Here is a 22,900-nt window from a genome sequence, read left to right on the forward strand (position 1 = left end):
CTGTTGAACGCAACCCACCCCCAAAACTCCTGATTCTCGAAAAATCTGGAGGCATGATCCAACCTAAGGCCGAGAGTCCCCTAAATTGGTCAAATCTTAGTGTCCAACGTGACCAAGCTTCCCAAACCTCCACTTTCCTCAAGAATTCCCAAAACCAAATCCACAAACTCCTCGTCTCCAGGACCTGTTGAACGCAACCTGCCCCCAAAACTCCTGATTCTCGAAAAATCTCGAGGCATGATCTAACCTAAAGCCGAGAGTCCCCTAAATCGGTCGCGTCTCGGTGTCCAGAGCACTCAATCATAATCGTGCGACGAGGGGTGCACGGTAGCCGAAAGAAGTGACGTTCGTGACACCGGAGATGCATTAAAGGGGCTCGTTAAAGGTCCGTCGTCCTGATCGTTAAGCATTGTTTAGCCGCTCCTGGACACGTAGAGTCCTGCGGAGCCGGGCAAACCAGTCGGATCGGCTCCGACGTGGAGCGAGACTCGCGCTCGCGAAACGGGGGGAAAAAAAGTGAAATAGAAAGCGGTCTGTCCGGTGCAACGATCTACAGTTTGCTGAACGGTTCGCGGCGCCTCGATCAGGGCCTTACCCCCGTCGTGTTCCTGTTCGCCACGCACTATAGCGAATCCGCGATGCTCTCTTCAAGCCTTCCGCGGCATTGTGCTCGCATTTCTCGTGCGGTTGTCGACTCGGAAAGTATCTTCTGGTCAAGTCGTCGGTAAGTCGGAGAGATTCGAGTGTGGATCCCTTGATCCCTTTGGAACGGTACCCCTGGTGATCCTCGAGGCACTTTCCTCTCGAGTTCCTTGGAATCTTCTTCTTCTCGAGCTGGAGGCTGTGCAGATGTCACAATTTCGTGATTGCTCCTTTAGATGGTGAAGTTCGTTGTTGGGTGGTTGTCTTATTTTTTCTCTGTTGGAGATCGGGTGGTGGGTTGGGCAGAAGACTGTCTCAGTGGTCTCAGAGACTATTCTGCTGAAAATTCTAAGGGAATAGTCTTCTTCTCAAGCTGGAGGCTGCGTGGATGTTATGCCTTGCGGCTGGATCTCTGAATGATATCTAGTGAAGTTATTGGGTGATTGTCCATTTTTTGAAGGTCAGCTTCTCTGTTGGATTCAGACAATCCTTTCAGTGGTCCCAGAAACTATTTTGTTTAGAATTTCAAGGGAATCCTTTTCTCCTCGAGCTGGAGGCTGTGCAGATGTCACATTTTGCACTTGATCTTATAGATTCCGAAGTTACTGGATAGTCTCAGAGACTATTTCTTTTAAAATTCCTCGAAAGTTTTTAGACTGCATTCCGACTGACCTTTACTTGGGGATGTTTAAGTGACGAAGTTGAAAATTGGGTACCTATGGAACGGAAGAGTTCCTGTCGTTCGTGTGTGAAGAATATTGCGTTTCACCTGTTAATTGTTACACAAAATAAATTCTTACCCCCCAGCACTGTGTTTCCAGTTGACTAGTCTTTCGTTTAGCAGTATCAGGTGATGGTCTCTGATTTCTCCTCTCTTGAGCTTGTTGACAAGCTGAGCGAAATACGGTGCTAGTACCTTTTCTTAAATACACTTGTTTGGCTTTACGTTGTCTGTTTACACAGTGATTTGCTCTTGATTAGAATCAGAGGACTGCCTATATAGGAGTCATTCGCATTCAATACCTTCTAATTTAACGTATCATTCTGAAATCATCCATTTGCAAGTTTTTTAATTCATTTGTTTGTATATTTATTTTTTTCTTGGCAGAATTAAGTAACATTTCGGACCTCATCAAAAATTAAACATAAAACTCTAAACTTCGCAAAATGGCGAACCTTTTGGCCCTTTTGGTGATCACATTGGCCTGCGTGATCGTCCACGCCCAGCAACCACCATCAAATCAGAAACGTAAGTAAATACATACTGTGCCAACGAAACTGTTCGCGACGAATGAATAATTAAACGATCGTCGATCGACGTGTATTTCTGCAAGAATATTGCGCCACGAAAACGCAATTGCGTTTTCTTATTCTCATTGCACAAAAGTCTTCACAGCGGTGTAGTTTTACCATGCAACCGCAACCTTGATTCAGTTTACTCTGTTTCATTCACTTTTGCGCTGAATGTAACACGCAATTGAAACAATAGATATTCCATCTCTTTACGTCATTTCGTGCTCTATACAATGTTTCTTTCGAACAGTTGTTGAATTTAAATAAAAATACTTTGGTCCACGAGATACATTTAACAAGTTATTATTTTTTGTTGGAAGTGATAGATGACTTTTGAAATGAAAATAATAAATGTTGGAGTTTATGTGTGATTTGTCTGCCCGGTCTTAACGAAAAATTTTTGGCTTATCATTCTTTTCGCCAAAAAATATATCCATTGTCTTGTCTAAGTCATAAATATAGATTTTCATAGATTTTTCCTTTCTAAGATTGATTTTAATTTTTTCTTTTTACGTTTCAGCCGTCTTTGGACAAACGTTTGACGAGATCGTGGTCTCATCAGATCTAAACGTCAGAAGAAAGTCCAAGGAAAACCGCCAGGGCAAAAGATTGACTAACATACCTTCAGGCACCACCGGTCCACCAGAGAAATCAACAGCAGTCGCGTCCCGATTCGTTTCAAGCGATGGCAGTCGGATTACTTCTGAAAAAAGACAAAAGAAACGCGAAATTACAACTCTGCAAAACAGGTGAGCCCGCAAGAGCACTATTTTTAAAAAGGAATAAGGCAATATAAAATAATTCAAGCGCAAATGAAAAATAAAGGAAACGCGAGAAGAAAGTGGATGGACAATTGGTAGTAAATAGATGCTAGATCACCACTAAGAATATTCTAATTTAAATTTCTAAGATTGCTTAGATTGCTCGAGTCAAATACAAGCTTAATTCAAATATACAGTTTAGTAATTGTGTTGTTCCTATCTCGGTTAAAAAAATCCACGTGATTAGCAAAATTCGACTAGAATAATTTGAAGCATGGCGCCATGATTATTCTATCCACTCCATTACGATGTTTCTTCAAAGCACTAGTAACAAATTAAAAAATAGATTTAAGGTTCGCTCGCATTGAATATTGCTATTCTTACATCGCTATTACTTTTTCTGTTTTGCCTTTGGAGTATGGTCATCTCACATGAATTACTCTCTAATTAAATCAATGTTCTTTTTAGGTATCTGGACATGGGCGTCGCGGGGTATCTACTGAAATCTAGGAAACGATGAAAATTCCACTCTGAGGACAACCGCACGATCCTCACACACCCAATTCCGACCATACCTTTCGGCCCTCTTTCGGACCATGACCATGTAACAAAAAGGATAATAAAAATTCTCTGTATCACAGCAGTTCTGACTACGAAACCTTATTAAAACCTTATTAAAATCTGCCTCTTTTACAGAAATAAGATAAATTCCGTAAAAGTCAAATATAGTTTATTTATTTTTTATTCGTTCTTTGAGATTTGTATCTAGATTTGAATTTCGGAAATCTTTAGCGAAGAAGTGAATGTATAATTTAATTTGTATAATATTCAGGTTAGAAAAATAATTTTAAGAAAATTAGAACATCCACCTTAAAGTGCTAAAAGCAAAATGAGAACAGAAAGATCTTTTTGAAAATCCACTCTTATCTAAAGATATCTATCAAATACAGGTTTCGGTTTTTAGCTTAAAAACTACGAATTTGTTCCAACATAGCACAAAAGTTATTTCTAAAGTAATTCCAGTCAATTTAATTGACCAATTTCAGCTCAATCGTTAATCGATTCGCGAATATGCAAATCAGGAAGAAATAGATTCTTCTGCGAAGGATAAAATAAAATCGTTTCGAGTGCTCGTTTCGAATGCACCCTCATGGGACAGCGCGTCACGACACCACAATAAGTTTGCCGCGAGGCTGGCGAATTGTCAGGCATTCCGTGTCCGTCTGCGAGCTGAAAAAATCGGTTGCGCCTGAAATATGGCAGACCAAGCGTCAAAAGGCAGCCGCCATCGCGATCTTCATGCGATGACGCCCCGCGCAGATCCACCGCGCCGCGACTCACGTGACGCGCTATCCCGTGGCACGTGACACGCACGTCCAAAACCTTTACGGACCTTTCCTCCTACCTTCATCTTTATTCGTTCACTTTGTTTCTCCTTTTTTTCACGAGCGAAATTATCGACTATCTCAAACACTTACGCGGGCCTTTGTATTCACCCTTAATCTAGAAAGCCACTGTTGAACGAGGGTTAGGTTTGATAAAATATATCCTTTATAAGAATTTAATAACTTAGTGGTACAGTGATACTTATTGATAAGAATAGTAGGAATTACCAAGTAAGGAAATAAAATGACGATATACCTAGCAGCCGAAACAAAACTAACTGTCCTCTTAACTTACCATCCTCTTAACTTACCATACTTCGAATCATCGCAGAAAACATATTCGACTATTGGATGGTTCCTGTCTTGAAAAAAGCTTCTCCCGTTTTGATTTATCGTCTAAATCGAGCAGATCCCTGACTTGTTAATTCGTGAAACGACTGGGATCGCCGTCGTCGAATAAGAGATTTTATTCATACGAGGGGAAGGTATATCATGTATTCCGCGCGTCATCCGCGGCTAGCACTATATATTTTATGGTGAATCCGTGGCTGGACTCGCAGCCACGCTGACGTAACTAAGTGTTCGTCATACTCCTGTATTTGACGTCGTTGCTCTTATCAATGTCCGAGTGGACGTTGATTTAATGCTGGCAAGTTCAAAGGACCAGGCAGCCCTCGGGCGACTGGCGCCTCTAGGAAGCTCGTAAACAACTCGTTCGATCTACAAGTTTAGTTTACCTCTGTCGTTAATCCTTTCTTATTCTATCCTACGGGAAAAGAAAGTTTTTTAATTATTTACACAGGCTTGGAGTAGTCAACATCAGAGACTAGATTGCTTCAACAATTTAGCCCACACGTTTGATTGACAAGCAGTGACTGCAATCAATCGAGGTAGTAGATAGCATCACTGACCAGTTTGATAATGCACCCCATGCATTGACTCGGTGATCGACGACTACAACTCTTGGAGCAGTACATAGCATCAATAATCAGGACGCAGCGATCAAACCTTCAATCCCTATCACACTTTCATTCTACTTTCTAAAGACGACATTAGGAAATTATTCTTGTTTAAAGAATTTACCTCGTTCAACAGTGGTCGCGAGTAAAGTCCGTCTCCTCTTGGAGTTTTATTACTATGAACGCCATAAACAGCAACACCAGGGTGCAGTAGAACCTCATTTGACCATGGTTTCGGTTTAGGTAATAGAAACTACGGGAGGCCAGAGGGTACTGGGTTCAGTTATAAATTCGTGATATCCGAAGCTGAGGATGATTTTCTTCTTACAAGCAAGGGTCAACTGTATCTAACCCCTGGAACTCCCCTAAGGAATCCCCAAGGATCCCTCAAAGCGAACCCAACCCCAGTGGACAGGGTGATAAACTGTCTCTGCGTTTGTGACCGCCGTCAGAGTCCGGAAGCGGCATCGCGTCCCATGAATGCAGATAACCGATTCACGAGCGATTTTCAGTGAGGCCCGTCGATGGTTGACGGAACAGGCAGGTGCATCGAACAGATCTCGTTTCACATCGGGATGCAGAATCCGTAGCCAACGTTGCGAATACTCGCGGCCGTTTATGTCGGCCGACAGTACACCTGCGACTATTTTATGTCTTCCCTGGAAAGACTGGACGGTAAATTCCAGTCGGCTAGCCGGCGTCGATCCTCTGACTGCTGATCAGTGAGATCAGTGGTATAGAACGGGCGTGGGAGGAGCAGGGGGAGGATGATGGTTCATCGTCTCTAAGCGAAATGGGATGGAAGACGATCGTTTAGGGAAACTTTCCTTATGGGAGCTTCCTCTGGTGTTGTCGAGCTGGGAGACTGCGGCTGGAATTCAGATTGAGCGATTAGAGTTGTCGAAGAAGGTTATTTCATTTTCGATCAAGATTTTGTATATGATGGAGGGATATCTGATATTGGTAGTTCTCCTTTGGGATTGTTGAGTATAGTGGTGAGTTTGAGAGAGAGAGAGAGAGAGAGATGTTGGAGAAGGTTATTTCACTTTTGATCAAGACATAATTCCTGATGAAATTATGTTTCATAGTCTTGTTCTTGTGGAAATACTCTGAGCAGTGCCTTCTATAAATTCTATAAATTCTATAAATTGTATAAATTCTAATAATTATAGTTATCTTCTGGACTATTATATAGAAGAGTAGGTTCAAAACTCAAAGAATATAGGAACTGCCAAATAAATTTGGTAATTTTCCAAAAACAAATATATCATATTATCATTTGGATTCTCTATAGCACTCTATTGTCATCAAATCCTACTTGTAAACGAAAATACATGCACAAATAAAAAAGAGAAATAGCATTACATGTAGATAGATTCCTTTTCCTTATTTCTTCCTCGTACCCATCCCATTTCCTACTCAGACAAAGTCGCCTCAAAGAGGCCTCGTTGTTCATTCAGCAGGGTTTTCAACGCCACTGAACAGGATATGCGTCTAGTACGTGTTATACTAGTACACGGTGCAAAACACCTGTCCCCCGCCAATTTATCCTGGAAATTTACAAAATGAACGCAATCCACGAGGTGTAACGCGGACTTTCAACCCGCCCCGTTGTCCTGATCTTGGCGGGCCGCGTCTCCGTGATTCGTGTTCAAATAGGGGCGCGTTACACGCGTACAAGATCCAATCGGGTGTCGTCGTCCTTTCGGGAATGAATTCACCGAACGAAAAAGGAGCAGGAGGAAGAGGCATGCCCGGAAATCCGCGGCCAACGAGCCCAGCCGAATCGAAGACAAACGATCGAGCAGCCTGGGAAAGCGGCAGCTCCTGTCGCGAAGAGCCTTTGATGATTTAATAAAAATTTATAAATTTACAATTATTTTTATAACAAAAATGTATTAAGCTTCGATTTCCAACGTTAACACTCGCGTAGAAATGAGCATAACTTCTTTTAAACTATCTCCGATTCCCCTAACTCTCCCCTATATTTATGACACGCGCTGTATTTCCGTCGCGTTGCCGTTTTTTCCGCGAGTCCTTTCCCTCGGATTTTTACGAGCAGACCTGCATCCGTGAGGTGTAAAATTACTTGCGGTGTCGGAATTATTCTGAGAAACGATCCTGAATTAAACATCGCTATCCACGCGCCCCCGGGATTTCTATTGAATCGTAGATCACCAACGACGGATCCAGTCGGATGAATTGGAAAATCGAAAACAGAAGGGGGAGAAATAATAAACGAAAAAATTTCAATCGGCACATGGACGGAATGGCAATCGGCCTTCTAATTTCTTCCCGGAAATTGCACGCGTGCTAGGGAGTGTCGCTTCTGCGAACAGTGATTGGATTAGCACGTCTTCATCCTTTGTCTGGTCTAAAGAAGGCCACATCGAGAAGATTTTGGAATATAAGAAGGATGTATGGATCCAGAGATTGTCATATTTCATGGTTTTATGATAAAGGGAAGCAGAGGTCAATTGACGCACTTGTGGAAACACTTGTTTTGCAATTTTTATTGCACTTGTTATCTTGCCTAAACTAATGGACTGTTAAAAACAAGGAAAAATCGTGAATGGAATATTTAAATGAGACGCATCTAAATCGCAGGAATCGGTATCCCAAAACTCATTCGACATACCTAATACCCCCCTGCGCATGAATATAATGCTGTATTCTCGAAAACGAATAATTCATCAAGGGAACCTCGAACGGCATTAGTATGAAGCTTTCAAGAAGATGATGAAAACTGAATATAAAAGTCCAGCGAGAAAAGAAACCTTAAAAACATACAATTTGTGGAGTTCCAAAATGATAGACAATGGTACAAAACACAGAATTATGCAAAATGATATAGTCCTGACCTGAATGTTCGAATAAGAAGTTGGAAATAATGTGGGCATACTAATTAACTTCTTCACGCCCTTGGCCGCATATATGGACAAAAGAGAAAAAAAAATTTGATAATAAAAAAAAAGTCGTCCCTGAAGAGGTTAAAGTTTAATCAACATGACATCTATTCCCTTCTGTCTTTGATTCATTATTTTTCCCGTGTCTCTAATAAATAAATGGCGTTTTCTTTTTAATAATACGAACTTAGAACAATGGCTTGTTTAAGTTAGTCATTCGTTAGTTTGCATATTTGTCGCAAAACGTCGAAAGCCGTGGTTCCCAGGAGACGATGTCCGCGGCTCCTGTTTTCGTGAACAGCAGCGCGCACTGAATCAAAAATCAACCGATGTCGGCTTACACGTGCTGTGCAGCGGCATACCGAGTCGGACACGTCCGTCTGCTCACGTGCGAGAACTGTCGAAACGTGAGACAATCGTATCGTTTTTCGCGGTGGGTTTATTCGTTCCGTTCTATAACTAGGGCTGGGACTTCATATGGAGTCTTTTAGACCACCCCAGAGCAAAAAGATTCCATTCTAAGCTAATTTTCATTACTCGAGGATCCTCAAAATGAAGTCACGGAGGCTCCTCCAGAAAACGGTACCATTGGACCGTACCGTTTCTGGAGGGTATTCGTAATAAAATTGCAGGAAATCAACAAAGAGAAGTTCGCAATGAATTTCAGAAGAAAGTGATATCGTTGTGGGAGATTCTGAAGAATATTGGTAAAATGGCGCTATTGTGTGATATTATTAAAAATAGTGCAAATTAATATTCCATTGACAAGTAACGTGTGATTGTGCGACACTATGAAGGTCGTTGCTAAAATGGTACCATAATCGATGCCATCGAGGTCTAAAATGGTACAATAGCACAGACAGTAACCGTTATTTCTATCGATTTTAATATTTCGGAGCTTCCTGCCATTGCTACTTTTCCGCTTCGTCACCGTCGCTATCAATAACCGCATATTCATATCGAGCACTTGCGTAGGATCTTTTCTGCTGCACTCATTACCATTCTGACCCAAATCGAGGCCTCCGATGAGTTGTTAATCAGCCACACGAAACGGTATCGTCCGGTTCCGCTCGAATATCCTGGAACCGAACGGGAAATGCCTAGAATTATTATAAGGCACGTTCGAAATTTGATCCCAGCGATATAAAACGGACAACTTTGAGTTCCTCGCGCGAACAAAGTAATAATTAATTGATCTTGTTACGTTACTACAAACAACGTCGGGAAATTTCATTGTCCTAACTCGATAGCCAGAGGTTGTCGCGATCGCCTTGGATGGAGTGATCGGAGTGATCCGTGGAAAAACGACAGAAAACGGCGAAACAAAGGGATTCCTGAAGACGAATGGCTCAAAAGACCGACGCAGAAACGGACGGCCACTGGATTCCATTGTTATGGGACTTGCATCATCGTTTTGCATGCCCTCTGCCCGCGGAGATCCTCCACCGGATGACATATGGCGATTCGCCAACTGTTTACGAGCTCCCGTCGATGCGTTCGCCGATACTGAATCCATCCATAACCGCGTTGCCCGAATTTACGAGCCGCGTGGAACTGTTTGACGTGCATTAGCGTGCCGGGGCGACTCGCAAAATTATAGCAGAAATCCTCCAAGCCAAGCTTCGTGCATAATACTTTAGAATAAAGTTCGATCCAGTTTCTCAATTTCCTTGAGTTAATATTTCATTTTGATACGAAGTCGATTCTCGATATATTTGTAACACGATAGAGTAGTTTTAATTAAAATTAAGATCAGATTTCTGTGAGAGTATTTTAGCAATATATTGACTGACTTGTCTGCAAGTCGATAAGAATTGCAAGTTGTTATCGATGCTTGTTGTAATTGGTTTCTGGGATATGTGGGGGGCATTGTTGCTATGCAGATGCGTGTCGATAAAAGCGTGTGTCGATTCTCTGAGATCATGATGGTATCTAGGCAACTATAGGTCTGGCGAAGGAGCGCGCGTCGTGAATTTTAACGGGGAACAATGGACTGATTTCTGCGTTCTCTTTGGAGAGGACGATCTGCGAAATAGGATCGTTTTCGCGGTCGTCGAACCGAGCCTTGAATTCCCAGTCACCGAACAAAAGATAATCGCTATAACTTTCAAATTTTATAATATAATAATATAGTGATTCAATTATTCAATCGTTATTCAAAACCTGTCCATGAGAATGTTTCTATCCCGATAACGAAGCTTCGGGTCGCAACATGAAAAAGGACTTTTCGATTCATATTGCCTCGAGGAATAGAAACTGCCAGGATCAAAGCCTTCGTCTTCGTCCCAAGCAGAGAAATGGCAGGTTCCATTTTCCTCTCGCGAGGATAATCGTTATGTAAATTCGTCGTGAGAAATCACCGTGAAAAAAAAATGTCGAGTTACCGATGTAATTTACGTTTTTGCGAACGATCGCGAATCCAGCTGCATCCGAGTGGAACGGCCGTTCGTCCTATCAGAGCTTGGACGTGGGCTGGTTTGCGTCGCCTGGTCACGCTCGAAAATACGATATATGCGTGACTTGGAAAACGGTGCGTTTGGAAGTTGATTCATGAAATAGTACGAATTCATGAAGTATTCAGCGGCTGGTAGCGGTATACCGACCAGGCGATCGATGGTGATGAATTAATCACCGAAAAGGAATTATGTGGATCAATTTGAATCAAGATGGACAGTTAGGTCTGCTTGATGCCTCTACTAATCGCAATTAAGCTTCATTCGGTGCTGTGCTTCGAGCTAAAATATGTACAAAATTACAACATTTCTGAAATATTCTCATCTAGAAAATCCATCTAATCCAGACCTGTCTATTCGATACCAATTTAATATAATCACTATTTCTGCATGTTTCCAATTCCGGATAACAATGTCTTAGAATCTAATCTAAAGAGGACATCGTCCATACGCGTATCCGACAACAATTGACGTTTGATCCTGACTAATCGCAGGTGAATCACGGCCACCTATGCTTGCAGAGTACAGCCGGATTATTTATGAATCGATAGCACGACCGTCTGTCTATTTCTGTCAGTCGAAGGCTCGCTCGTTGCGATGCACAGCGGAACAACCCCCCACCCGTCCCTCTCCCTTAAACGTGGCTGAAATGTGTGATTATCAAATTCTTAAAATAAATCTAATTACGAATGTCTCTATTGTTTAATAGCCATCGCGCATAATTTTGTACAGAGAATCGATAAATCGCGAATCAGAATGTGGACCACGTTTTGGGAAGTCCGTCCCAGCGTGGATCGGTACGAAAGCGATCCGTACATCGGTCCCGATACGGTTAACGACGTCTGTTTGACGTAACCTCTTAATATTAATATTATGTCAGTCATACACGCTCGGACGTCTGCGCGTATGACTGGTCAGAGGCGACGATAACTCTTGGGGATGATCAAAAGTCCGTAAGAGTCCAATGGCGGTGGCCGCGGAGCTCGTGCTCTGAATTTCAAGCGAATACAGACAGATCCGCCTCGACGTGTCACTGTCCCTACCTCCGTTGTGTCTTTTTCAGCTTCGAACTCGCCGCGAGAAGCAACAGAATTACCTAAAACCAATCCTTCGGTTCGTTTAACACATATTGGATAGACCGTTCTTAAACTTTGACCTCCGTCCCTGAAGACAAGTATTAACAGAGACAAGTACCAGCCAGAGTTCAAGCTGTCAGAAGATGACCTCTCGAAGCCTCCGAGACATTCCATAGAATATTTTTGGATGTCAGCGACTCCCAGGAGGGTGGAAATTCGTGGAAGAAGGGGGTCGCGAAGATCCACGGAGCGTGAAAGGGAGGAATCGAAATTCTGGAAACGTGAATTCCCGTGAAAGTACGCTCGCGGTTGAAGGGATCAGCGGAAACCATCGTCCTGGCTCGTTCCTTGGATTGGCGTTTATTTATAGAACGATTGAAAATGTATGAACCTCTGTTATTCTAGCGTTAGATCCTCTTATCAGGCATCGATCTCTGTGATTCACGATCAGCGACCACCATCGCTGAACAAGGAAAAGCGACAAACATCCTCCGTATCGTCGATCAAATTCTGGAGACATTGACGTGTATCGAATCGTTTCGGAAGTATTTGCATAGTAATAAGAGAATTGTATGGGAGAAAAACATGCGAACGATACCAATCATCCGCGGTGGCTATCTTTTTGTACAAGTTTGCGGTTGATGCATGTGTGCATCAATGCGCACTGTAGGGTTAAACTCACTCGGATCTTCATTGACTTCCATCGGTCAGGTTAAAGGTCAGGTTAAAGGTCAGGTTTTGAGGGGATGTCCGTCTTAACTAACTAACTAACTGTTGTCTCTGCTGAATGCACCCAATGTCCTCTCATCTCACCTAAGTGTTCTCCAGCCCGTAACCTCAGCATCGAGTCCTCCTTGCCTCCAGTCGCGTTGTGTAACTCGATCAGCCGAATTCGGAGGATCGACGGGGATCGCAATTAATGCGTTCGATTCAACGGGTGTCTACTCGCGTATGAGGATCACGTCTCGTTGAACGAGACGGACGTTTGCGTTACGACGATCCTGTTGGGTACGAGGCAACCACCTGACAAGTCATGGTGGGGGACCCAGAGGATCCCGTATCCCCGTTCCGCGCGTGGATCCGACCGATCCCGTCCCATGCCCTGCGTCTACGTCGGCGACGTTCCCATCCCCCTAGCTTCTGGTATAAAAGCAATCGCTGCTTCGACGATAGCAGCATCGCGCAAAAAGTTCGCCAGCCAGGTAGACCTTGGGTTAGGTAGTGCTTGGATACCTCGTCGATCACCGCTTACGGGAACACCCAGTGGAAACAGTGTCCTGAAACAGAAATCTCTAACCGGAGGATCAGTTTTTTCAAGTTGCACCTCATCCTGATCGAACACGTCCTTGGGTCTTCGGGGATGACGCAGTGGATGAGCCTCGTCCTCCTGGTCGTCGCGGCGATCATCGCCGTGGCGGAGTCCAGGGCTATACCCGCGGAACCAAGTAAGTATACTTAGAGATGATGATGATGATGAAGGGTCGCGACGAGGGCCTGAAGAGGTTGTTCTTGGATGGAGTTCAAAATGTAGCGATTAGAATTTTTGGGGGATAGGTGATGGTCAGGATTTGGTCACTGCTGGTGAAGATTTTGTGGTATCAGGATCACTGTGGAGGTGAACATCACCGAGGACAATATCCATGGTCCAGGGACTGTAGTATGTGTTTATATACGAAGGGATGGGACTTTTGTCTATTTGGACCAGTGGGATTCGAATTGATATATCTTACAATTTTTCATAGATTATAGTTAGCGTTATACTTAGCAGTTTCCAACTTTAAAGAGTGTAGGTTGCGAGGAAAAGAGTGTAGGAGTATAAATTTCATAATTGTCTGTGAGCTACTTGTTAAAAGCCGGTTGCACTCTTCAAAGTTTCAGTGATGCTGGACCCCTACGGCAACCCTATAGTCTTCTTGCGTGAAAAGAGGACAGCCGTGCACCCCTATCCCAATAGGGCGATGATGTTCACCGGCTACTACAGACCAGTGCGACGCTCGAACGGTGGTCAAGCAACGGGCGTCTTCGCCCAAGGCAACGCCGTGAGCGGAGAGGCGGCCTTCTTCGGTGGCATGCAGACGCCACACTTGAGGAACGGTCCAGAACCAATCGAGGAGCAGGAGGTCTCCAGCGCGGAAGCTCAAGCAGCTCCAGGCTCAGAAGACTCTTACACCTACAACCAACAGACTCCTGTGCAAGAAGAAGGCGGCTATCAGCCGGAAGAACCTCGTCCTCAGGAAGGGAACTATCCTCAGGAGGAAGCCCAGTATCCCCAAGAGGAACCACAACATGGGGAAGAGGATCAAAACCATCACAAGGGCAGCTTGCCTCCTCAGGTACTGATTTAGACCTCTTTTTAACATAATACTCTCTTTTAGAAATGAATTGTATCGAACCTCTACCGATAACCAATACCAATATCGATAGTGGTTGGCAGAAATAAAAATCGGTCTTTACAGGGTTAACGCGTTGATCGTTGTACCGAACGCACACGAGCGCAACCGGTTCGAAATTAGTGTCGCAAACCGTTTGCGCTCTTTGTATTACCTACTCCACTATCTTTCTTTTACCTAGATTCCACGGTCACATGCAACTAGTTTCAGAGTGATTTGAAACTGATCAGTTGCTCTCGTGTGCGATCGGCCTTATATGAATATTTGTGAACATTTCTATGAAAATCAAATCGCTCGCATCAGGGTCAACCAGAGCCAGAGCCAGTCCCAGTGTACACCACCGAAGCGACTGTCGTGACTCCAGCTGAGGAGCCCGCGTACTCTACCCCAGGGACATCTGCGAATCGTCCGAAAGTGAATCGTGGAAAGAAGCCCAAGAAGCCCCCAGTCGTGGTCGAGGACGACGATGACGACGACGACGACGACGACGAGGACGAAGAAGACGATGACGAGCCCACCGTTCCCTTTGTGCCTTTCAAAGGAAACCGTCGCCGTCAGAAGTATCCTAACTTAAACAACTACTTCCCAATGGTGTTCAGCTTCCCTGGAGTGTCCACGCGAGCTGGATCGTCGGGTTCCTTCCCTGGTGCTGTCACTGCGATCGCCAACAGCTACTCCACTAGCAAAAGAGGTGTTGCCAGTTCTGTGGCGACCGCTTACGGGGGAGCTCCCAATGGGTGAGTTTTTTTGTTTTGTTTGGACAGTCGATGCAATAAATATTTCAATTTTTTTTTTGAGAGAGAAGAAGCTATGGCTAGTGGAATATCAAGGTTGGAGAATACATACCTGATGATAGGTGTGGTGGTTTTCTAATTGACGTAGAGAATATGTTATAATTGAATTGGTTGAATTTGTCCAGGAAAAAACGACGCCCACAAACGTCTGAGGAATAATCGAGGAGGCATCTGATGCAGACTGATCGAAGGACACCACAAACGCCACGTCATCGATGCTGAATCCAAGAAGAAACAGGAGGAGGAACAAACCTTCGCGTTCCTATCAATGTCCTTCCCCGAATGAGTGACTCCCCACCCCTTTTGTACTGCACGAAGCTGTAAAGATTGACCCAGTGAGAGAAATTCATTAATCATCAGTTCATTCAAAATTTTGGTTAATAGTGAAATATTTTTTTAAAATTAATACCCGAAAGGTGGTTGAGAGGTAATTTATGAAAGAATAGTTCTTCTTGGTGATTCAATGTCTATTCAAATAATGATAAGTTAGTCGAATCCAGGGACAATCTCCCCAGCTGATCTACGAGTTCCCTTCAATTGGCAATCCCATTCTGTAATTTATATTTTCAATTAGTCAGAGCGACATAAGATACCTATTAATTTAAGACTTTAAGATTAATTATAAGGTTGGAAGGAAAATCCTTGTAAAAGTTCATTCATTTTACTTGACGTGATTCTCGACGTAACAATCTATAATTACTGGAGGAATTCGCCAATCATGGAATACTGTCCAGTAAAATCGTCAAATAAATTTTAATTACAGTCGAATAAAAGTAAATGGCGTCTGGTACAAGCATGTCTTTTCAATAAAACCTATAATGTGATAAAATAATAAATTGCGTTCCTTGAAATGGGAAAACGATCCTAAACATAACGGAGACCCTCTGTTCCCTTTGTGGAGAATGAGTTTTAGGGATTTATGAGGTTCAGCAGGGATTCCATAGGTTTAACAAACCTAAATCCGAAGGTCGTCAAATATTGATCTATGCGATAGTTTCTAAGAACAAACGAGGGTCATCAAGCACTAAGACTACCCTTTAATTGCTTCCAGGAAAGCATGCGTTAGAAGTCATGACCACGTTCGTTTACTTTTCTACCGATCATCCGCTATTATTTCGTAAAACCCGTTCCATAAAAATACCATTAAAGCCGTTTCACCATTTGCATAGATATTACTGCGAGGGTCACGGTAAATTTTCAATTTACGTAGACACGCGATTTGCTTGCTCACTGTTCGCTGGAAATCGTTACGCGATTGAAAGTGAATCAATCTTTGCTGAAGTACTTCACAAATTGCTATTTTTATGTAGAGCAAAGTATGTTTTCCAAAATTTATTACGTAGAATGACATAAGTGCGTGAAGATTATTCTGGCACTATGTTATAGCGACTATGATATGCTCGATAGCTCGTCTTCAACATGATTGAGTAATGAAACGAAACAAGCATGTAATAAATATGATATTTCTTGGTTTAAAATAGGTTTGGTGACTAAACAGATGTTTGTTGAATTCTTCTCTGAACACCCTGTACATTCGTGTGATTCATAGGAAGTTATATCCGCTTCTGATCTTGAAATCTTCCTGTTCCATGGTTTCGAAATTCCTTGAAGCGAGTGCTATTGGCATTGAACCGGTCGTCGAAATCTCACGGAAGCAATTATCTGTCCACCCACCTGGAACCATTCATTTTGTACAATTCTTTGTTCTCCAATGTTCCTTTGATTCCTGCTTGATTAGCAATTTATTTCCTTCCATTAAACTGCGTGCAACCATACGCTATTTTCTTCTGCTATTCTTTAGCGAACAATAAGATGTAGAACTACGCTTAAACTACACTTCCCTGGATAGAGGTCGTTTTTTCCTAAAAGAGAATGTAACGTCTCAGCTGAATTTTTAACGGGTGACATTTAACAATGTTCTGTGGGTGAATGGAGGATGAATAACAGGTTGCATTATGGTGATTATTTTTAGTTTTCTGAACCATCATCACTACAATTTATTATTCTTTTCTACCAAGCAATTGAAAACATTCAAGAAACCTTTTATTAAACGGTAATCTTCCTACTTTTCAATAAGTTAAGCTGTTGGTCAATTTCAAGGGCAGGATTCGGTCCACCAGGTATAAAAACGTGACCTTGCCGGTTCGTCGACACCAAACGAAGATCATACAACTTTTCCCAACCACGTAATTCGTCAAATACCGATTAGGCACGGGTTAGTACGTAAAACTTCGCGTCTACCATGTGCTAATTGACGCTAGGACGTTGGGGGATTCCCTGTATAGCTATGGTATATAGAACGCTCCTCCGCTTTTCTTTTATTTCTTTTGACTTAACGAGGTTGTAAAAACTACCACCAAGTTTGCTTCGTCATCGTCACAAAGGCGAAACACGATTTTCAGATACTGGCGTGTTATACTAATTTTATGCAAAATTTCAGGTTTAATTTAAGACTGCGGTGTCCAACTTTCCAGAAAGGTTCAGAGTCGTATCTTTGGAAATGGAAACAACAGTACTTTTACATACAGGGTGTTAGCTAACTGGTGGCTGTATATCGAAAAAAGATGAGCTTTTAATTTACTTCCAGCTCAGTAATCGACATCAATTTAAAGCATGTGTATATCTGCTTCGCATGCACGTCTCGGATTGCAGTTTATAATTCTATGAGTAACTAAATGCTACTAGCATTTTTTTAATGGATGCTGATATTGAATGAAACCTTGACATTCAGTGTACGCCAGTTAATTTCACCATGAGACTACGATAGCTGACAAATATGTAGATTTATAATTCCATCATCGTGATCTTCGTTAATTTATTTCACCTTCAAAATTTCCACCTTCCGCGAGAAAGAATTATTCCTAACAAAAGTCCAGGAAATCAGATCTGAGGAAGAAATTGATGAAATCCTTGGTCCAAGAAGGATGAAATACAGGCTGCATAAAAAGAGAGCAAGATAAGAAATAGCTCGAATCATCGTATCCATTCGATCAGACATCCAGACCTCGAGAATTATTTGTTTTCAGCGTATTAAATGGCGTTGAACACCTCCACAAACTGAAAGCTCATCCGTGCTAATGAGATACGACCATTCCTCGTGAAGTGCTGTTTCGTACCTACGTAAATGCGTTGGGGTATCCCCGAACTCTTCGGACGGTCACGGTTCCTATATAAAGAGCTCCCTGCTGATTTCCCCATCGTCATTTCGCACTCGAACCTCGAAGGAACTTGTAACGCGGAAGTGTGCTAAACATCTCACCAGAAACATGTCGAAGATCCTCTTCATCGTCCTGGTCGCAGTCCTGGCCAACGCTTTTGGATTTCCTGCCACTCAAGAGAAAGGTATACATGAGTTGTGACACTGGGGTGCTTTGATCGAGAAGTCGAGAGTTTTAGAAAACTTGTCTCGAAGCAATGAGAGTAGTAGTTGGTGAAATTAGGTCCTTGGGCGAACTGGATGTTTTAGAGAAGTTGAGGGCTCTCGAGGAACAGGGTATATTGAAATTGTAGTTTGGGAATTTTATTTTTTGGGGAAACTGTGTATATCGAAGATTTCAGGTTCTTTAATGAACTAGGTGTTCTAAAACTAATGGGTGGTTAGGTTCTTGGGTGAACAGGGTGTTGTAGAAAAATTGAGGCTGGTTGTACTAAAATTAAAATTAAAATTGTTTCAATAGGCTGGTTGTACTAAAATTAAAATTTAGAATGGTAGGTTCTTGAGAATACTGAGTATTAGACGTAGGTGTCTTGAAATTTTAATTACAGAGCTTAGATCCTTATAGAAACTGGCTTTCGAAGAACTGATTGTAGCGGAGAAGTTGTCTTGCGAAGAACCTGAACAATAAAAACTATATTTGCAAAGGTTAACTGCATTCAATGCAAATGGAAGTGATAATAAAGTTAGCTTCATCAATCTATTCATCTTCCAGTAGTAATTTCTTGCTCCTCCAACCAACTGCTTCTACGCAGAAAATATTTGACAAGCTCCATCGTAGGTCATTTTTTCATTGCGTTTGAATACAATTGAGAATATTAGTGCGTAAAATAAACGAAGTAGACAGTGTGAGATATCAATAATGTTTCCACTGGTAGCTGAAATATTCGACACAAGTAGTGGCAGAGTTTCTTTTCAATTTCCAAGTGTTAGAATTACCAGTTCTGTTTTCATTTTGGAATCCTAATAAGTTCTGCACGCATCAAATGAATTACAAACTCCTGTGTCGCGCGCATATTCTCAGTATTGTGACTCATCGTTTAGCGAGCGTCTGAACAATCTGTTAACAGATCGGTACAAATTGTTGTTTGTCGACCTTACATGTCTCGAAGGTTGATGTCGTTTCCACTTTCCGGTTGGTTTACCATACCTTCTTCTAGTGAAACGCTTGTTAGAACGAGCACTCCTTTCTTTTTATTTACTTTGGTGATTCTATTCATAGACTCTTGAGTGCCTTAATTATCGAAATATATTTATTTCAGAAACCCCGTTGTCGAGGATGGTGAGAGAGGCGTCCCCAGATCCAAACCCTCACCATAAACACGGAATCTACGGTATCGGTGGACTTGGAGGTGGATATGGAGGCGGATTTGGAGGTGGCTATGGTGGTTATGGTGGTTATGGTCATGGTCACGGTGGCTACAGACCTGGATACGGTGGTTACGGACATGGCTATCCTCATGGCGGTTACGGAGGCTCGGGAGGTGGCTTCTCCGGCAGCTCTGCACACGCTGGTGCCATAAGCTCGCCCTTTGGAAGCGCATCTTTCGCGAGCGCGAGCGCGAAAGCAGGGTAAATATTTCCATTCCGTTGTCTTATACTTGACTTTTTGCGTCAACAAGCAAGCATTATTATTTGGAGTAGTATTCCTCTCAGACTCTGGTTTGTACATATCTTTTCCAATAAACAAAAGTATAAGTTCAAGCGTAACCGTAATAACTGACATATTTACTATGGCGTTATACTATGTCTCTTTTAAATTTATTTAAATTTCTTCTCTTCTATTGCAGATCAACTGGATACGGACGATAATTCCCGGATTGAACGCCTACGACAACGTTTAGTTAGAATGCTCACTATTGTACGATAATTTATGACCACTTATGACCACTTTTGTATAATACATTTTTACACCACTTGAAATTTCATGTTACTACTGCTTAGTACTTGTACCTAAATCATATGTTATTTAATTATCGTATACGACTCTGACTCAATAAAGACAGTTTTTTTATTAACATTAATTAATTTGCTTCATCCTCTCCATCTTTCAATACCGTTTAAAAATTAGTTTGAATTAGTTAAACATCAATGAATATTCTTGTTAACCATACGTTTGCACGTTAAAACGCTTCGCTCGAGGCACGCACGACTTTATCCGGATGTTTGCAACGAATATTTTGTAAACTACGACATGCCACGACTCTATTAATCGCGCCCGTCGCGACTATAAAAGCGATTGGTCCGTTAGAAGGCGATCGTTAACTCGCCATAGTCCCTTGGGAATCATTCTTCTTCGAAAAGTCGATTATCCATTTGTGTAAAGATGCAACTCCTCGCTTTTGTGCTGCTGTCGCTCTTTCTGCGGGTGAGTTCTATCTTCCATTTAAATTATTAACGAAACAAAAGATCAGTGCTAGCTTGGAAGTCGTACAATTCCTTTGTTTCCAGGTTCGCTGTGGTTCCCTCGCTAAATCAGAATTGACAGGTAATCGAAACATTTCTCCTTGTATGGATTCTAGGTCAATAAATAAAAAAATTATTCTGTCCATTTTATCGCGAAGAGAGCCAAGCTGACTTAGGCCAACAGAGAAGTGCTCGAGTTCACAGGATCGCCGAAGATGAACTCCCTGGAAACGAGAACGCTCGTGCGAAAAATGCCATGAACGAAGAGACAGTTGAAGAAATATCTTCACCTGGGAGCCAGAAACTGGATAAATTTTTATTGGATCTACCTAATTTTGTCGAGGTAATGCAATCCCAGGCAGAATTGTTCAAAGTGTTCAAGTGCGTCCTGAAAGAGCTATCGCGGGAGGGAACCATCGCCATGAAGTATGTTGACCCCGTGAATAATGAGATGACGGACGCTACAGCGTCATCAGTGTCCATTAAACTGGCCTCGAAGAACATTAACGGTCTCAGAAATCTCCTTAATTCTCCGGAAGAGCTGAATATTCATTACCTGGACGGCCAGAATGGCGAGAAACAGCTGTCAGGTAGTCGACTCGGCCGTGAGTGCCTCTTTCTTACGTATTTCTTCTTCGTACATCAATCTTTATCAGTCGTCAGGTTTACACTTCCTTCAAGTTCAACAATTTCATTTGCTTCTTTATATTCTTTAAATTATCCAAAGAAATACACGTCACATCAACTGGTGGTCAGTCAGACTTTATAAGATGAAGTCATTTTAATTTCACTATGTATTCATTTCTTATTAGATTTTATTCTCTAATAAATCCTAATCCTACATAGAAACGTGCAAAGTTTATTTAACAGCAACAAATATGTTGCAATGACCGCTCCAAATATTGTAAATGTTAATACCGCAAGCTTCGCTCCTAATAATTTTCATAATTTATTTTTGGACTAATTTCGTTTGATTTTCTTTTATAGAAGGATACGAAGACAGTCTAAAGTCATTTTTAGCTTCCCAAATTGAAACATCGAACGACCCAGAGTTGAAGACAGTGAAGAACATAGCCCAATATTTGGACAACATCTTGATGGAGGCTCAGAACCTCATAATTCACATTCGAAACGTATTCGAAAGCCTTTGCAGGTAAGTAACGACGCATAAACAAATTCATAATGATACCTCGATAGTTTCCAATAGAAATTATTTTTCAGAAAACATCATTCCCACTCCAACTCATCGCCTCTACCAGAAGTCAATAATCCTGGAAACATCGCTTCAACTGATCAGCCCAAGAAAGTATCGATACTCTGACTACTCCTAAACCATTTCTATAATATTTTTAACGAAACAAGTATTGTCCTAACTCGTGAAAAATTCAAGCTATTATAACGTTAATACTGCAATAAAAATGATCCGTCGATTTTTAAGTGCACAGCATGATAACAAAACTGGTGGTGTTTATTTTTTTAAACTTTAAACATTTTATAAACGCAATTGAAATTTGAGTTTTCTAATCTTATCATCAACAAGTTAAATATTGCGATGAAGCTAACTTGCAAACTTCATTTCCGATTGTTGAGAAAGTTTGATCGATTCCATTCCGTAGCCGTTAGCGACGAGAAAGAAACCATCGCGACGGTTCTCGTTAACATTTGCCTCTCGTGAAACGGGTAAGTTTATTGTTACTGTAAATCACGGACAATTATAACAATGGAATACAGCAGGCATAGCCTAATTCAGGTAAACTCCACCCAAAGGAGGGCTTAGATTTGCTTGAAAGTGAAGATACGTACAACGAATTGACACGAGTGCTGCTTTGCTGCTATGTTTTGCAAAATTAAAGGTTACTGAAACGTGTGATTATCAATTAATTAAACGAACATTCCCATTTTCAAATAAAGTATTGAAACTGGAAATAAATGTGCCAAGTACTTATTCACAAAAAAAGTATTTTGTTTTTATATTTAATATAAACAAGAATATTGAGAATTACAATTTTCGCCCATGCTTTCTATACTTTGTTTGAATTTTTGTTTATAAAATATTTGTCGAAGAAGCTGCAATACCATTTGCAAGCAACATGTTCATGTCTCTATCGCGCAGTTGCTTAACCGAACGCTATGATCAATCGCGTGCGCCTATTAATCGCGTGTAAGGGAAGTTCGAGAATCTAAATCAGGACCTCGAAGGTGGTTTGTTATCGTGACGCGATTCAATCTGGTGTGAAATTGCACCTCCAATATCCGAATATAAACCTATCGATTCGATTGCTCGAGTTCAAATTCTCTCAATTAGTGAGACGAATTATCATAAATAATTTTTCAATTATCGATGTTATGCATATTTTATAATTTACACAATACGCAATAAATATAATCGCTTTATTAAATTACTTTATTGTTGAATCTGAGAACGCCTGTCGATATGCAACCCGAACTCCAATGCAGCAAGTGAAAGGCATGCGTTCAGGTGCACACTAAGAGTATCAATTAGTTTCTAAATGTGAGTTTCTATTATCCAGAATCACGATTAATATTATATAGAATAATACAATATTATCGAGTGATTGGATATTGTAAAAGGCAATAATTAATCCGATCAACTGTTTTTC

The 22,900-nt window shown here is 41.7% G+C and overlaps 4 protein-coding genes and 1 long non-coding RNA gene across 6 annotated transcripts; 4 read left to right on the plus strand and 1 right to left on the minus strand.

Moving 5' to 3' along the window:
- The first annotated feature begins 565 nt into the window (after positions 1–565).
- LOC128873349 (uncharacterized) lies at positions 566–3,339 on the plus strand. The gene is made up of 4 exons (XM_054116871.1): positions 566–724; positions 1,751–1,891; positions 2,456–2,684; positions 3,165–3,339. The coding sequence occupies exons 2-4, from the start codon at positions 1,810–1,812 to the stop codon at positions 3,214–3,216; spliced, it is 363 nt and encodes a 120-aa protein (XP_053972846.1). The 5' UTR covers positions 566–724; positions 1,751–1,809; the 3' UTR covers positions 3,217–3,339.
- An 8,954-nt stretch (positions 3,340–12,293) lies between these two features.
- Positions 12,294–14,924, plus strand: LOC128873982 (uncharacterized). The gene is made up of 4 exons (XM_054118110.1): positions 12,294–12,920; positions 13,348–13,808; positions 14,169–14,602; positions 14,785–14,924. The coding sequence occupies exons 1-4, from the start codon at positions 12,836–12,838 to the stop codon at positions 14,816–14,818; spliced, it is 1,014 nt and encodes a 337-aa protein (XP_053974085.1). The 5' UTR covers positions 12,294–12,835; the 3' UTR covers positions 14,819–14,924.
- On the minus strand, positions 14,712–15,903 carry LOC128873991 (uncharacterized). Its single transcript, XR_008456537.1, has 2 exons — positions 15,069–15,903; positions 14,712–14,977 (listed from the first exon to the last, which is right to left on the minus strand). It is a non-coding gene; the product is annotated as an uncharacterized LOC128873991 (long non-coding RNA).
- A 1,934-nt stretch (positions 15,904–17,837) lies between these two features.
- LOC128873989 (uncharacterized) lies at positions 17,838–19,893 on the plus strand. Its single transcript, XM_054118118.1, has 3 exons — positions 17,838–18,001; positions 19,136–19,445; positions 19,664–19,893. The coding sequence occupies exons 1-3, from the start codon at positions 17,926–17,928 to the stop codon at positions 19,683–19,685; spliced, it is 408 nt and encodes a 135-aa protein (XP_053974093.1). The 5' UTR covers positions 17,838–17,925; the 3' UTR covers positions 19,686–19,893.
- A 123-nt stretch (positions 19,894–20,016) lies between these two features.
- On the plus strand, positions 20,017–22,618 carry LOC128873984 (uncharacterized). 2 transcript variants are annotated; one of them, XM_054118112.1, is made up of 5 exons: positions 20,017–20,241; positions 20,325–20,361; positions 20,438–20,884; positions 21,267–21,432; positions 21,501–22,618. In XM_054118112.1, the coding sequence occupies exons 1-5, from the start codon at positions 20,200–20,202 to the stop codon at positions 21,598–21,600; spliced, it is 792 nt and encodes a 263-aa protein (XP_053974087.1). In that variant the 5' UTR covers positions 20,017–20,199; the 3' UTR covers positions 21,601–22,618. The 2 variants fall into 2 exon arrangements, with proteins under 2 accessions (XP_053974087.1, XP_053974088.1); XM_054118113.1 differs by having other exon boundaries at positions 20,438–20,869.
- Positions 22,619–22,900: the final 282 nt, after the last annotated feature.

The sequence above is a fragment of the Hylaeus volcanicus genome, chromosome 3, assembly GCF_026283585.1.
Source record: "Hylaeus volcanicus isolate JK05 chromosome 3, UHH_iyHylVolc1.0_haploid, whole genome shotgun sequence".
Taxonomy (NCBI): Eukaryota; Metazoa; Arthropoda; class Insecta; order Hymenoptera; family Colletidae; genus Hylaeus; species Hylaeus volcanicus.

Bases quoted from the DNA above. Each gene is read 5' to 3' on its own strand.
- LOC128873349 (XM_054116871.1), top strand. From the start codon at position 1,810: ATGGCGAACCTTTTGGCCCTTTTGGTGATCACATTGGCCTGCGTGATC. The intron at 1,892-2,455 runs GTAAGTAAATAC...TTTACGTTTCAG, and splicing joins ACCACCATCAAATCAGAAAC to CCGTCTTTGGACAAACGTTT. The intron at 2,685-3,164 runs GTGAGCCCGCAA...TGTTCTTTTTAG, and splicing joins ATTACAACTCTGCAAAACAG to GTATCTGGACATGGGCGTCG.
- LOC128873982 (XM_054118110.1), top strand. From the start codon at position 12,836: ATGACGCAGTGGATGAGCCTCGTCCTCCTGGTCGTCGCGGCGATCATC. The intron at 12,921-13,347 runs GTAAGTATACTT...CACTCTTCAAAG, and splicing joins GGCTATACCCGCGGAACCAA to TTTCAGTGATGCTGGACCCC. The intron at 13,809-14,168 runs GTACTGATTTAG...CGCTCGCATCAG, and splicing joins AGGGCAGCTTGCCTCCTCAG to GGTCAACCAGAGCCAGAGCC.
- LOC128873989 (XM_054118118.1), top strand. From the start codon at position 17,926: ATGTCGAAGATCCTCTTCATCGTCCTGGTCGCAGTCCTGGCCAACGCT. The intron at 18,002-19,135 runs GTATACATGAGT...TATTTATTTCAG, and splicing joins TCCTGCCACTCAAGAGAAAG to AAACCCCGTTGTCGAGGATG. The intron at 19,446-19,663 runs GTAAATATTTCC...CTTCTATTGCAG, and splicing joins AGCGCGAGCGCGAAAGCAGG to ATCAACTGGATACGGACGAT.
- LOC128873984 (XM_054118112.1), top strand. From the start codon at position 20,200: ATGCAACTCCTCGCTTTTGTGCTGCTGTCGCTCTTTCTGCGG. The intron at 20,242-20,324 runs GTGAGTTCTATC...CTTTGTTTCCAG, and splicing joins TGCTGTCGCTCTTTCTGCGG to GTTCGCTGTGGTTCCCTCGC. The intron at 20,885-21,266 runs GTGAGTGCCTCT...TTTCTTTTATAG, and splicing joins GTCAGGTAGTCGACTCGGCC to AAGGATACGAAGACAGTCTA.